General features: G+C 38.9%; 1 protein-coding gene across 1 annotated transcript in view; it reads left to right on the forward strand.

Moving 5' to 3' along the window:
- The window catches only part of PARP8 (poly(ADP-ribose) polymerase family member 8), a 114,892-nt gene that overhangs the window by 83,666 nt on the left and 15,962 nt on the right, over positions 1-15,264 (forward strand). The window contains exon 15 of the mRNA XM_032676037.1: positions 11,210-11,302. Coding sequence (XP_032531928.1) covers positions 11,210-11,302 — 93 coding nt within the window. The remainder of the gene's footprint in view (positions 1-11,209; positions 11,303-15,264) is intronic.

The raw sequence follows: 15,264 nt of genomic DNA on the forward strand, positions 1-15,264 counted from the left end.
GGAAAACTGTCTAACTACAGTGTGTGAATGGTTGAATACCTGATAATTTGTCCACAGTGTAGCAAGTGACTACACATAAGCTGAAGCAGATGTCATCTATGATAGTTACATAGAACTAAATTGAGGAGAGTTATTGCTCTACATGGCAGCAGAAGTCATCTCAGTGTCATTCCCTATGACACTGAATGGCTCCAGGGTCAAGCATCCTGACTGCAGGCAGGGTATGCAGATAGGTTGCTGATGGGGTTTGAAAAAGCATGTACATATTCAGTTAACACTATTTTAAGTCATTGTTTAACTCCTATAGTTTTGGATATCCAATTAGGTGTTATTTTTGCCTCTTCAAGCTCATATCTACCTTTTAAAAGCAAGGTTTTCTAACAGAGTTATTAGCGACCAAACACTGGCATCAACAAAACAAAAAAGGCATCGTTTCCTTATTCCGGTTCCAAGTTCATCTTGGAAAGCAGTGCTATGAATATTACCTGTGACAGGATAAGATAAAGTGAGTAATGTTTGGATAGTGAGTAAAATGTGAATAACGTAATTATTTATGTTATTGGGGTTTATCTTTTTTCCATGGGTCGAAGCAAATTGCAGGATTTATTCCTGTTCGCATGATGAACTATTAAAAGAGCACAAAATGGGAAGTCATCTGCTCTAAATAAAAAAATCTTAATTCTTCTTACTTTCCCGCTGTAAAGATTACAGTCTCTCAGAATTACTCTTCTGTGACTTCAGTTTAAAGAGATGTCATTTTATAGGTATTAGTTGAAGAGTTTGTCAGCATTTCAAAACAAAAGAAACCACAAACAACATGCTTGCCCTTGAACATATATTCATCAGTGCCTTTGCAAGGAGCATAACCTGGCAAGCTTTGCAAAAATGAAAGGGTGTCATTATATAACCCAGGAAAAATGAGATGCCAGGAAGAAATCTATCATGCTCTGTGTATACTTGAATGACTCAGTAAGCAATATAGAGCCACTAGTGAGTTTGCAGTTCTATAGAAGGTGAGAAAGGATCTCAGTCTGAATCAAGCATGAGCTTGCCAGAGTATGTTAAGGAAATTTATGCTTCACTAGTGAGAGTTCTGGCAGGGGCAGCCTGAAGTGGTCAGTTGTGGGGTTTATTTACGTGCTTCAGCTAGACACACATACATACATGCATACATACATACATACGTGTATACATACATACATAGAGAGAGAGAATGTATGTAAAGAGAAAAGAGCATGTTACGTTTAATACTGCTGCAAGAGCAAATCTCAGAAATAGAGTATTTTTATTACAAGAATGCAGCAGGCTTTCATTTAAGGTAAAGCTACATGCGGTTTAGCCTTATGGAGAATCCCTGGCCTTCGTAAAGAGCTCTTCCTTTTGATAGCACTGTAACTTGACCAGTAACTTCACCAACCACTGTAACTTCACCAACGCGCTTGCAACAAACATGGGTAAAGCCCTTCCCAAATCTTCATTCGCAAAGCCCAACCATGAACTTGACCAGGTTTCATAATGATCAATACCTTGCTATGGTGTTCTTAGCAAAAGTGTCTAGATCTCCTTTTCTGCAGGTGACTATCTCGAAGGCATTACTTCCATAGGCTCTCTCCGTAGCAGGTTGTGTTACCAGAGGTGCCAGAGACTAAATAGTTCTGGATGGTTCATCAGTTTCTAACTTTAAAGTTTAGTGGCTCCACACAGATGCACACAGGATCACGTCTGGGTGTGTGTGTAGCCTTAATGATGAGTTTCTCTTCTACCCTTTGGACCTTTTTGTTCAACAGCAAAGAAGGCATATTAATTTATAAAAACATAACAAAGTTATTGCTTGAAAGGATATTTTAATATGTATTTAGGCTAGATTTTGTAGTATTTTATGGAGTTTTATACAGTTATAAAGAAGCCACTGAGAAATTTGATTGTCTAATCCTCCAGCATGTCAGCCTGCTGCCTTTCCTGACTTATATTGTAGTTCAGTTAATTGTCTCAAAATGCAGTTTAAAAATTCAACAATTGCCACCACACAATAATTATGTTCTTTTAATACTGCCATACCTACTTATAAACTCTCATGCCATACATAGTTTTTTGTGCTGGTTGTTACTGACATCTCATCCTCAGGACAACTGGAGATAAATGTGAAACTGAGAGATAAAGTTTTTCCCTTCTGCAGACTTACTCTACAGGCTATCTTTTTATCTTCGTTTTTAAGTATTTTTAAATCAATCTCTTTCAGCAAGCTTTCTTCTCACTATTGTTTCATTTTCCTAAATAAATTTTTCGGGTGGAGTGTTCTGTTTTTAATACCTATTTCAATTTAAGTTACTTTCTTAAAATCTTGACATCTTTTTTCCCATAAGAGCCACTTGATGACAACAAGATGTGTCATTTTGTATAGCTTAATTTAGACACCAGATACCTATGTCAGAATATCATTGTATGGAAGACGTCTGTTGCAGAACAGCCACATAACACAATTGCATTTGTTTGACTTAATGCTTTTACAGTGGACATCTGTCTTACTCTAGAGTCCACAATACTAATCTAATCATGCAAATATTCCCTGCTGATTCAGGGATCCTGTTATACACAGAAGTCTTGAGATGTTGTTAGGCTGTCTTAGTCCCTTACTGAGGATAAAGGGGCTACTTTACTGACCTACTGAAGATGAATAAGTACAAAATTCTTAGATTTCTCTTGGGAATTTCTTGACAGAGCAAAGTATGGCTCTTTCAGAATTTTGAGTTCCAAAAGCTCTCTGAAATACAGAAGATCAGAATTAAAGAAAAACATACTAGGTAGACGGGGTGACTTTAGAGTATACTCAAACCTAATGCCATCACAAGGAACTGCAGCTCTATTACTGTGAAATGGAAGCACAAAGGTTCTCTGGAATGGAAAGTACCATAATGTATCATGAAGTTGTAAGACTCTTCTTTATGAAGGCCCATGGTCCATTGCTTCATTCCCTTTAAAAAAAAACCCCAACAGTAAAGCAGTCAATGTTTCCTATAAGTTTTCACACCTTTCCCATAAGAGAGGAGGATGAATGAAAGTTCTCATCATAGCATGTATTTTCTATATTTACTTCAAGAGCACAGTCAGATCTAATGATTATTTGCAGTGTACCAGAAGTTATAAAAACTAAATTGAACGTTCAGAGTTACTCTACACTTACGTAGAGTGGCACCAAAAATGGCAAATTCCCTGAAATCACTGCATGGCATGATTTGCAGTCATTCTGCAAAACACAGGGAAAATTCAATGAATATATGGATCCTAAGAATAAAAAGTATTCTTTAACCTCTTGCATAACATGGACCATACTATTTCATGCAGTCATTCTTAAAAATAATCGGAATCCTACCTATTTTGCTCTTCATAGAAGGATTAAGAAACAGCTTTGAAATCATTAGCAAGGGTTGGGACTGAAGCCTAAACATCTAGACATCTAAACTCATATGCAGGGCCAGGAGCTGGATTTGGTGATCCTTGCGTGTCCCCTCCAACTCAGCATATTCTGTGATGCAATCACACTGCATCCTCCTGCAAGGTGACCTGTGCTACGCAGCTCTCAGGAGCTCTGTCATCTTCTGAAGTAGCTCTTTCCTCCATTTTGAAAAACAGTGGGAAGTACAAGGTCAAACTTTGTGCTGAGGAGAGACAGAGAAGGCGGACATGATAAACATACTGAAAATCTCCAGGGATGGAGATCTGCACAGCCTCTCTGGACAACCTGTTACAGTCGTTGATAAAGCTTTAGGAAAAATCAATTTTAGCTTTATCTAAAACTTTGTATAAAGTTTAGCTAAAGCTAATCCTATATGAGAGAATAAAAGCACTAACTGACCTGCAAAGGTACTTTTCAATCATCTCATTTGGTTCATCTAGCTAAAATAGGTATTTTCCAAAGCAGATATAAAAACATAATAAAGAAACTTAATAAAGAAACTTAAGCATTATTTGGTTCTGTATTAGAAGGCTATTAACTTTTTTTAATGCCCTATAAAATTCTTTCTTTTGTTATTACAATAATAATATTAGGGAAGGACTAAGTTGCATTTTAATAATGCAACAGTTTTGCTGCTGTAATAGAAGAGAAATCTCTTGTTTTAGGAATTCAGCATGTACTTTTATTACAGACATTCTATGTAATGAGATTGTGAGTCATTAACAAAAGTGGTTATTATATTTAAGGATCCGATTAAAAGAAGTGTAATAAAAATGTATTATTGTATTCGAAGACTGGAGGAAAGAAGATGTCAGTCCTCTCTTAAAGAAGGGCAAGAAGGGGAGGACCCATAGGCTGGTCACTCTCACTTTGATGCATGGAAAGATAATGAAGCAGCTAAGCCTCAAAACCATTTCCAGGCACATTAAGGACTAGAAAATCATCAGGACTAGTCAGCATGGCTTCACCAATGGGAAGTTGTACTTGACTAACTTAGTAAACTTCTGCAATGAAGTGAGTGGTCTGGTAGATGAGGGGAGAGCGGTGGATATTGGCAACCTGGACTTCAGTAAGGCCTTTGGCAGTATCTTGTCATAAGATCCTCGTAGACAAGCTGTTGATGCATGGGCTGAATGAGGAGATAGTAGTCTGAAAACTCACTGAATGTCTGGGCCCAGAGTGGCTTAAAGTTGAGTTGGAGATCAGTAGCTAGTGGTGTGCCCCAGGGATCAATAATGGGTCCAATCCTGTTTTGGAGCTTCATTAATCACCTAGATGATGGTGCAAGAGAGTTTGTAGATGATGAAAACTTGACAAAAATGAGAGAAGTGTGTGATACTCCAGACTGATGGGTGCCAGTCAAAGGGACCTCAACAGGCTGGAGAAATGGGCTGCCAGGGACTTCTTTCAGTTCAACAAGAATTGCCAAGTCCAGCACCTAGGGAGGAACAAACCCAGGCACCAATGTATGCTGGGAGCCATCCAGCTGGAAAACAACTTGGCTTGAGCAGAAAAGGACACCAACTTGAGCATGAGTGAGCAGTGTGCACTTGCAGTATGAAAGGTTAATGGTATCTTGAACTACATGAAACAACAGAATTGCCCACATGTGGAGAGAGGTGGTCCTGCCCCTCTATGCAGCCCTGGTGAGGCCACACTATGTCCATTTCTGGGCTCCTCAGTACAAGAAAGAGATGAGGCTGCTGGAGAAAGTCCACTAAAAGGTCACTAAGATGATTAAGGGGACTAGAGCACCTCCCATATGAGGAAAGACTGAGAAAGCTGGGAATGTTCAGCCTGGTAAAAAAAGAATATCTGTAAATACCTGAAGGAAAGGTGCAAAAAGGATGGGGTCAGCCTCTTTTCAGTGGTGTCCAGTGACAGGACAAGAGGCAGAGGGCACAAACTGCAACACAGGAAGTTCCTGAACAACAGGAAACACTTTTCTACCTTTCTCACCTTTTCTGAAGGTGACTGAGCATCGGACAGAGTTGCCCAGAGGGGCTGTGGAGTTCATATTAATGGAGAAATTCAAAAGCTGTGTGTCCAGGGCGGCTGGCTCTAGGTGACCCTATTGTAGCAGGGATGTTGGACCAGATGCCCTCCAGAAATTCCTGCCAACCTCAATCTTTCTGTAATTCTTTGATCTTACTCAGATTTTACATAGTAAGCTATATGTGAAGCTAATGCTTATCTTGCTGTCTATGTCTTCCGGAATCCCTCACGCATTAGTATTTATAAATACTGAAGCCTTTGGTAAAACAGAATGATTGAACAGATTTTACAGACCTGTGAGACAATTATACAGGACAAAAAAATCTCAGAATGCATTCAATAAGGTAATTCAAAAACCCTCTGTGTATCATTTTTCAGTCAAGACGTCTCCTTAGAGTGCCATCTTGTGTTGAAACCTCAGACTGAGGCCTCTGTAGAACAAAGCAGGAATTGGCAAAAAACTCAGCAATACGAAATATTAAAGCTAGTTTATTTGAAGTATGGATTTGTACTTTGAAGTAAGTTGGGTTCCTGTTAACTTGAAGAGTTAACAGGAGAGTTAGATTTCTCTATCATTTGAATATGAAATTCTTAGGCGCCACTGAAAACACAGAAGCACTGATGTTTCAGAAACAGTAGGCCACTTAGGGCTAGGAAATTTTTGGAATAGAATAAACATTATTGAACTATGGAGAAAAGGCTAGGGGTAAAATATGTTTAGTCATACTGGAGTTTAGCCAAGATGTTTGTGGAATTCCAAGATTTTTGTGGAATAATGCTGTGGTCCTTCTAATCCTTACTTCACAATGTAGGCTGGTTTTATCTATTTTTATGAAAAAAACCTCTCCAGTTACAACCTGTACTTTAATTAAATGGATTTCAATTACTTTATTTTTTCTGACAGAGTAAAATGACTGTAGTGATGCTTTTCATGTAGCACAACTTACCAAAGTGCACCTTGCACAGCTAGAAATTCTATAATGCTTGTTTGTTCACCATCTATTTATATATTGTGGAAGTAAAAACATCAGAAAATGAATCCAAAGCCAAAACAAAGCCAAACAGAACAAGTGACATTTCTTATTCAGCCACAGTCTACTCTCATCTTTGAGCAGCATGTTCCACATAACACATGAATATTGTGAGACTATTCAGAGAGTTTACTTTGCAGTAAAACTAAGAGTTTCTGTGGTTGAAAGTGGGCAACAGAACTGAGATTTGAAGTTACATTTCATCTCCATGTCTGTTGCTTTCAGTAGAAGTGAGATGATTGCTAGTGGTTTCACCTTTACCATTACATTTGCTGTAAGTCAGGCAGTGAGCCTTCCCTGAAGCATCTCCTATTATATCAGTGGTTTTTAGGTGTGTCAGTCATGCTACAGCCTAATTAGTGTCTGTGTGATATCCCTTAGGATAAGGAAAGTGTGGCACATTGCTCTTCTGAACACAGCTTCAGCCCACAGTAGAAAGTATCAAGACAGATAAATACACACTATGAAAGTTTCACCTTTTTGGAATTGAAGGAATGCCTGGAAAATACTTTAAATAGTGTATGAGTCCATGAACCAGAGTATGTAATAGCACCTGGGTTGTTTGCATGTCTGCCACTCTCAGTCACTGCAGGAAGCAGCAACACTTGCATTGTAACACAGGGGAACTCTGAGCCCTTTTTCATCACAGCAGCAGTTGGGTGGTAGCTACTGATCGTGCAAATGGGGGTGGCTAAACGAAAAGTCTGAAAACCTCAAATGTTTAGAAAATGCTTTCTGCTTCTGTCGTTACCTTCTGCTTCCAAGCCTCTGCAGTCTCAGGTTAACTGCCCACCTCTTATTTTCTTCTAGTTTTTCACTACTGAAATAATTATCCTTCTAAATAGTGTTTCAGCACTAATGATCTCCACTTAAGTAGTAGTGTTGTGAAAACCAATGGCTTTATGTTAATTTTCTTTTTTCAAGTGAGAAAATAAAATGTATATGAGACCCCGTGCAGCTGCTGTTGCTGAAAGGAGTTAGAGTTGCCCTCTTCAGGTAGTGGAGAGCAAAGTCTCCCAGCCAGTCAGCTCTGTGTGTCTTCAAGATGATGGTTGTAATCTGTGCGTGCACCTAAGATGAAGTTCACGTTGGGAAATACATATTTGAGTGTATAAGCCTTATTTTGCTGTGTATTTTCCCTTTGAAAACAATGGGAACCAGTAATCTAATAAAAGGTGGTTATTCTGTACATTTGTGGATATGGATCCACATCAGTAAGAAAAAGTCTGTATATTTCATATACATACACAAAAATTCTTAGAAAGTTCAGCTTGCTTAATATAGTACATGTACATAAGATGATGTTGGTATGATGTAGCTTTTTATAAATGTGTTAGTGTTGTTCTTGTTTGTTTACTGTGGCTAGGGACATTTCTTATATTTATGATCTGAAGTCAGAACAATCCTGTCCCAAGGGCTTACATCCTGTGACAAGAGAAAAAGGGACACCATAAAGGGAAACACACTAGCAATCTGCAAAACATTAGCAGCAGAGTAAGAGCAGCCTTGAATCTCAGTTCCCCCATAAAGCTTGTGGTTTTCTTTAAACTCTATCTTCTGGAATTGATTTATCAACTTAGTTTTCATGTGTTTTCAATGGTTCTAGCATGCATTATTGCAGAAAAAAAAAAACAAAACAAAAATAAGGTAATGTAATACTGAATAGGCATGTCATAGTGTGTGACAAACAAAATCTCTCCAAATGTTTACTTCTCAATTTCAAGCTAATATTTTGGTTTTGGAGGCATTTAAAACATTTAAATGGTTGAACCTGACTAATGACTGGAGAACAGGACACTGAAATGACCATACCAAAATCTCTTCGAATACACTACTAACAGTGTGGGAAATGAAAGTTAAAACCATCTGATTTTACTAAATAGAGACAAATTTCAGAAACAGTATTCAGAACTGCTCTCAAAATGGCTGGAATTTGGGTTAAAAGGCATCCAGGGTGGATATATGAAGACAGGGTTCTGTACTATGGCATTGGGATTATTCTCCCCATGATACTGCAATGGAAAAATATTCAGTGGACAGAAAGGTTCATCAAATACATAAAATCAAAAGAATTGTATAGCTGCTAATAGTGTCTGTTCCACTTCAGAGCTGAGATTTTGCTGTCTCACTTATCTTCATACATAGAGTTCTCTAGTGTCTATCTAAGACAAAAAAAGGGCTTTTCAAATGTCATGCATAAGTACAATGACCATTTTCCTAACTTCTCTCTTCAAGATGCTCAGACATTTCTGGAATCATAAGACAGGTGCAGTTAAAAGAAAAAGAGCAACAATGACAAATCGTGTGTTCCCTTTGCCATCATTAAATCTCGGGATAATTTACTTTGCTGAGACTGTAACCAAAATACCAAAAATAAGTATTTTCATAAAACTTTTCTTCATGGCAAGCATGGCTTAACTTAGATTGCTCTGCTATTCCAGAGCTATTCCTTGCTCTGGAATAAAGGAAGTTGGTGTATACTGTTGATAATGATAGTCAAGGTGGTAGTGCCAACATGCTTCCCCAACTAAGCAAATGATTTAACCGTCTTCTAAATGTGGAAAACCGGAGAATAATGACAGAAGTAAATACCTCTTGTTTAGTGTGTCATGGCACAGTGAATTAGATCATGTTAGGCTTTGTCTGCTGCCTAATGCAATGTAACATGGTAGATAAAGTAAATCAAATGGGTGACACTATTAGATTTGAAGGATGATGGCTCTTGTAAAGCAACTGATGTGAAACTATGACAGTGCAGAAGATTTCAGATGTTTATTGAGATAAAGTCTTGAATCTTTGAAACTCAGCAAACATATATTTTCAGAGCAAGTGACTACAAGCACAGCAGTATGCCTGTTACTGACCAAACTGTTGTCTGAAACAGAAAACAGCTAAATTTTTGTGTGCTTGATTAATTTTTTCATTTCTGCAAGTGCTTTCTAGAGGCATTGGCTTGAACTTCAGAAGGTGCCACTACTAATGCTTTAGTGATTGTTGAGTGAGAAAAGTTTACTATTGTCTACCAAAGATAATTGTAAGTTTCAGTGGGTTTGGATTTAAGAATATGTAGTATCTTAAGTATTACATAGAAATAGTATCCAAGAAATATTTTTGATTGTTTTCAACATTGTCATAAAACATTTTGTTCACTGGGTTATTTTAAGGAGTGTTTTAATTTGTGCTTCCTTCTATTTCTTTCAACTGTTTTCTCATTTTGAATACTGATAATAATTCACTATGTGATTCATTACTTGAGCCTTTAAAAAGTTGATCTGCTAATTATATTTCAGTAAATAAGATGGAGTTGCTGTAAGGGTTGTAGAAACTAGGAAGCTCACGAAGTCGTGCCTATTCTCTCTACCTGAAGCTGTGTTCTTTTTTTTTGTGCTTTGCTTTATGAAGGCAGAATGTTCAATTCTCACTCCATATGCAGTTTAGATAAAGTTTTTTTGTTTGTGATGACGTTGTGAATTATTTTTTAACAGGCAAAAACTGATTCAACAGCAGGGGGGTTTTGTTATTTTTTTAATACCTACAAAAGAGTGGAAACATCTTTATTTATTAAAAATTTTTTTGTGGCCTTCCCAAATTCAGTGTTTTTGCTGTCAAAATATAATGTATTTTCTTACATGATATGGTTTGAAGCTGGCTCCCTACCATGTCTCCAAACCTTACCACAAGAAGCCCCCCCCCTCAAACCTCAGAGAGAAGAGGGAAAAAAAAAAACAACCAAGAAAAACCGAAACGAGAGACAGCTAAAGCAATATATATAAATATATTTACACTTATATTACAGTTATATACAATTGAAATATATATACAATTTCACAAGGAAAACGGGGAAGGGAAGGGGGAAGGGAAAAAAAGGAACAAAACCAAAATAATATGTGTATATATCCCGATCAGTAGCCCAAGATCTAGCAACTAAAAGAATTAGCAAAAGAATATCTTACTACTGTCCTTGGGACAACAGAAATCGTGCTGGAACGATCGCCGGCAACCTCCGCCTCCCAAGGTCGACAAGGCCTTACCAAGCCTCGCTCCCCAACATGACAGACTCAACAGCAGGGAAACCTCCAAGCTGCCGGAAGGAAAGAAAGCGAAGGCCTTCCCTCCTTTCTTCTTATAGCCCGGCTTACATAAAAATCGTAGGGAATACTGGGTAAATCTGGGCACTTCCTTGGCTACAAACTGGACACCAAGGAAGGCCTAGACCAAACTACCACATTACAGTTTACCAATAATTTGTTAAATTGTCGAAAATTAAGAATAGCTTTTCCAAGAAATTTTTCTTCCAGATCAAATTTTTATGTGTGTTCTCAACAGCAGAGTAACAAGCTGTGAAGAATAAACCTGCTCTGCTTAGTTTCTGGATTTGTTCTCCATTGATTTTAATTAGCTAGGAAGTTTTCAGATAGGGTAGTGTTAGGAACATTTGGGTACTATGCTTGTAATTTTGATTTTGTAATCATGTTTGGATTTCTTTTAAGTTTAGCCTCTGTGAGTACTTATGAGTTTTAGAGTTCTTCACTCTTGCTCTTGAGGTTATTAAAATGCTTCTCTAATGTATCTTCCTCAATAATGGACATGTATTAATTGTTTAAAATTAACGTTGCAGTTAAAATATGAAGGAAAGAATTAGCATTAAATGTGTTCAGGGTTTGTTGTAGATATGACAAAGAACTCAAAAGTAGAACAAAAATAAAATTAACTTTCTTTTTCTGTGTAGCCCACTGTTTGTGAACGGGAGCTCTGTGTATTTGCTTTCCAAACATTAGGAGTGATGAACGAAGCTGCTGATGAAATTGCAACTGGGGCTCAGGTAGAACTATCTAATGCTTAATACATGTCTGATCTTCTGTAGTATACTGAGTCTTCTCAGTCTCTTCTAGTATGTATTTGACTTTTATTCCCCTTATGTGTGCTATTTGGTAAGTATACTATTTATTTCTCAACTGTTATAGCTGGAAATACACTGGTTTATGCATGGTGTATTCAGATAGTGCTAATGAGGTGTTTCCATTGTTGTGCTTCCATGTAATTAGACCAACTGTGTTTTTATGTTCTGTTATATTCAATTAGGTCACCTAGGTTGTAAATAAAGGCAGCTATTGTCATTTGGAGATAATTCGCATTTATTTTCACCTAATGAAATTTTTACTCTCATGCAATTAATAAGTTATTTCCTGCTCGTGGCCTTGGGATGCAGCTATCCACTGAGAACCTGTTTTCTTCTGATCATTAAACAGCAGTGGGAAAGTCCATACTGATGTTGCTACATAGGATTCTTTTTTTTCTTCTGAAAGATCAGGAATTTAGCATAAACTTGCTTCCTGACTCCAGGAAGTTATTGATATAGTTATAACGGTATCATTTTCTTAAAGTATTGAAAATGTGTTTCCAAATCACCATTTAACACTTACAATAAATTAACTAGCAGTTAAAAGATCTTATGTTTAAAATCCTCTTAAGATCTTAAGCTAAAAATTTACACATCTTAAGGAAAAAGGCACTCCTCTCCGATTTTCCAGTCACTGTACTTTTACATAGTAAGCAGCCTGGGTTTTTTTGAAGAATAAATGTTCAGTTTATTTAACTATAACTAGTACTAGTGGGTCTAGCCACTGAAAAGAAACTATTCAGCTAGGTGCCTGAGTACTACCTCTGGGCATATCCTCAAAGGAAGAAACTTACAATAGTGTACACATATTCCAGAATATGACTCTGGAATCTGAACACCAGCTCTTCATCTGATGACTGTAGACCATTACATGGCTATATTTGCAACATCTGGGTACCAGACAATTGTCTAACTATTTAAGCTTGTAAGAAATAGAGAGAGATCTGCTGATGAAGGCCCACATCTTCCTCAGCCTGAAGTCCTGTGAAGACCTCAACTATGTGTTTCTGGGAGCTAGAGTTTTGGTTTTTTTTTAATTCAGGCAAATACATGGTACATTATATGTACATTTGGAATCAGAATCACAGAACAGTTTGAGTTGGAAGGGACCTATGAAGGTCATGTAATCCAACCCCTACCATGAACCTGGACATCTTCAGCTAGATCAGGTTGCTCAGAGCCACATCTGACTTGACCTTGAATGGTTTCAGGGATGGGCCATCTACCATCTTTCTGGGCAACCTGTGCCGGTGTTTCAGTACCTTCATTGTAAAAAACTTCTTTATATCTAGTCTGAATCTCCCTCCCTTTGCTTAAAACCTTTACACCTGATCCTATCACTACACTGCTAAAAAGATTTTCCCCATCTTTCTTATCAGCCCCCTTTAAGTACTGAAAGGCTGCAGTAAGGTCTCCCAAGAGCCTTATCTTCTCTAGGCTCTTCTTCCCAGCTCTCTCAGCCTTCCTTCATCATTCCAGCCCTCTGATCATTTTTGTGGCCCTCCTCTTGACTTGCTTCAACAGGTCTGTGTCTTTCTTATGCTGGGGCCCTAGAGCTGAGTGCAGTACTCAGGTCAGGTCTCATGAGGGCAGAAGGGCAGAATCACCTCCCTCAACCCACTGGTCATTCTGGGCTTTCTGGGCTGTGAGTGCACATTGCTGGGTCACGTCCAGTCTCTCATCCACCAGCACACCCACATCCTTCTTGGCAGGGCTGCTCTCAATCCCTTCCTCCCCCAGCCTGCATTGGTTCCAGGGGTTGCCATGACCCAGGTATAGCACCTTATACTTTGCTTTATTGAACCTCACAAGATTCCCACAGGCCCACTTCTCCAGCTTGTCCAAGTCCCTCTGGATGGCATCCTGTCCTTCAGGCATGTCAGCTGCACCACTCAGTTTGTGTAATCTGCAAATTTGTTGAGGGTGCACTCAATCTCATTGTTTATATCATTGATGAAGATATGAAATAACACTGGTCCCAGTACAGGCTCCTGAGGGACACCAGTTATCACCAGGATCCATCAGGACACTGGGATATTGATCCCTACCATCTGGATGCGACCATCCAACCAATTCCTTATCCACAGAACAGTCCATCCATCAAATTAATTTCTCTCCAATTTAGAAAGAAGAATATTGTGGGGAACCTTGTCAAAGGCTTTACAGAAGTCCAGATAAATAACATCTGTAGCCCTTCCCTTGACCACTGATGTAGTCATTCCATCATAGAAGGTAACTGGTTTTGTCAGGCAGGACTTGTCCTCGGTGAAGCCATGCTGGCTGTCTCAAATCACCTCCCTGTCCTCCATGTGCCTTAGCATCTTCTAGGGGCATTTGTTCCATGATCTTCCCTTGCACAGAGATGAGGCTGCTAGATTGGTAGTTTGAAGGATTCTCCTTTCTGCCCTTTTTAAAAATTGATGCAATGTTACCCTTTTTCCAGTTATTTGGTACTTCACCTGGCTGTCATGCCTTTTGCAATATCACGGAGAGTGGCTTGGCAAGTCCACCAGCCAGTTGCCTCAGGACTCTGGGATGCATATCATCAGGTCCCATGGACTTCTGTATCTTCAGATTCCTCGGGGGTCCTCAAATCTAATGTTCTCTGACAGCGGGAAACACTTTGCTTCCCCACTCCCTGACTTGAGCTTCATCCACTCAATAATGTGGGAAGGGGAGACTGACACTGAAGACAGGCAAAAAGCTGTCAAGTTCCTCAGCCTTCTAATCCGCTGTTACCAGTTTGCCAGTAATGTTCAGAGGTGAGTACACTTCTTTGACGTTGCTCTTCTGGCTCCCATGCCTACAGAAGCTCTCATTATTATTATTTGTAGCCCGTGTCAAGTTCAGCTCCAGTTTCACCTTGGCCTCCCTCACCCCATCCTGGCATAACCAGGCAGTGTCCCTATATTCATCCCAGAATATCTGTGCCTGCATTCACTGCCTGTGTTTTTGCTTCTTGCCTTGTAGTCTGACCAGCAGGTCTGGACATCTGTGCTGGCCTCTTGTCTTCCTTTCCTGATCTCTTAAACATGGGGATTGAGAGAACTCTTGTGGTCTAGAGAAGGCATCCTTAAAGATCTACAAGCTCTGTTCTGCTCCCTCATCCCTGAGAGCAGTTTCCCAGGGGGTCCTGTTGACTAACTCCTTGAACAGCTGGAAGCTTGCTTTCCTAAAATAGGAAAAACTTTTTAAAATAGAGCTGACAGGAGAAGTGGCCGTGGTTAGCTCTCACTCAGTGTGTTGTGAAGGTGTCACTGTTGCAGGCATATACGGAGCTTGCTCTAGATCTCTGGAGTACCACTACATTTACAGAGCTTTGCTGCAGAGTGATTACAACCTTAAGAATGCTTTAAAAAGTTAGATAAGGCTTTTTGTCTATTGTCCCATCGGAACTCGGTGGCTAAATTCTGTTAAGTTTCACTTTAGTGGTAGCATTGAAGCCAGCTCACTACATTGGATATGGTTGACCATCCCATTCCTGTTCACAGAAAGAATTGATCACTTCTACGTTTTGATTCATCTGAGCTATTTTTGTCCTTAGTTTAGGACAGTGTGATTCACAGCGTAGACTATTGGCACAGGGGTTGTTTCTCCAAAAAGGCTCCCCTAGCCAGCCTAGGCTAGTAAGAGGCTTCTGAGAAGCAGAGTGTATGAATTCATGCTCAATTTCACAGTAATACATTTACACAGTGTCAGGCCTGTTGCCTGACCTGGCTGCATATGCAGACTCCTGGTCTCCTTTGCAAATGCTAATGCATATGCCCTATTTTGAAACATTCATCACATTTACAGGTATTATAAAATGGAAAGTAACCAGAGCAGCATTGAGAAGGGGATCATTATTTCAATAACTTCATTTTTAAATATATGTGAGATATTTA

Source organism: Chiroxiphia lanceolata, chromosome Z (genome assembly GCF_009829145.1).
Source record: "Chiroxiphia lanceolata isolate bChiLan1 chromosome Z, bChiLan1.pri, whole genome shotgun sequence".
In the NCBI taxonomy this organism is placed as follows: domain Eukaryota; kingdom Metazoa; phylum Chordata; class Aves; order Passeriformes; family Pipridae; genus Chiroxiphia; species Chiroxiphia lanceolata.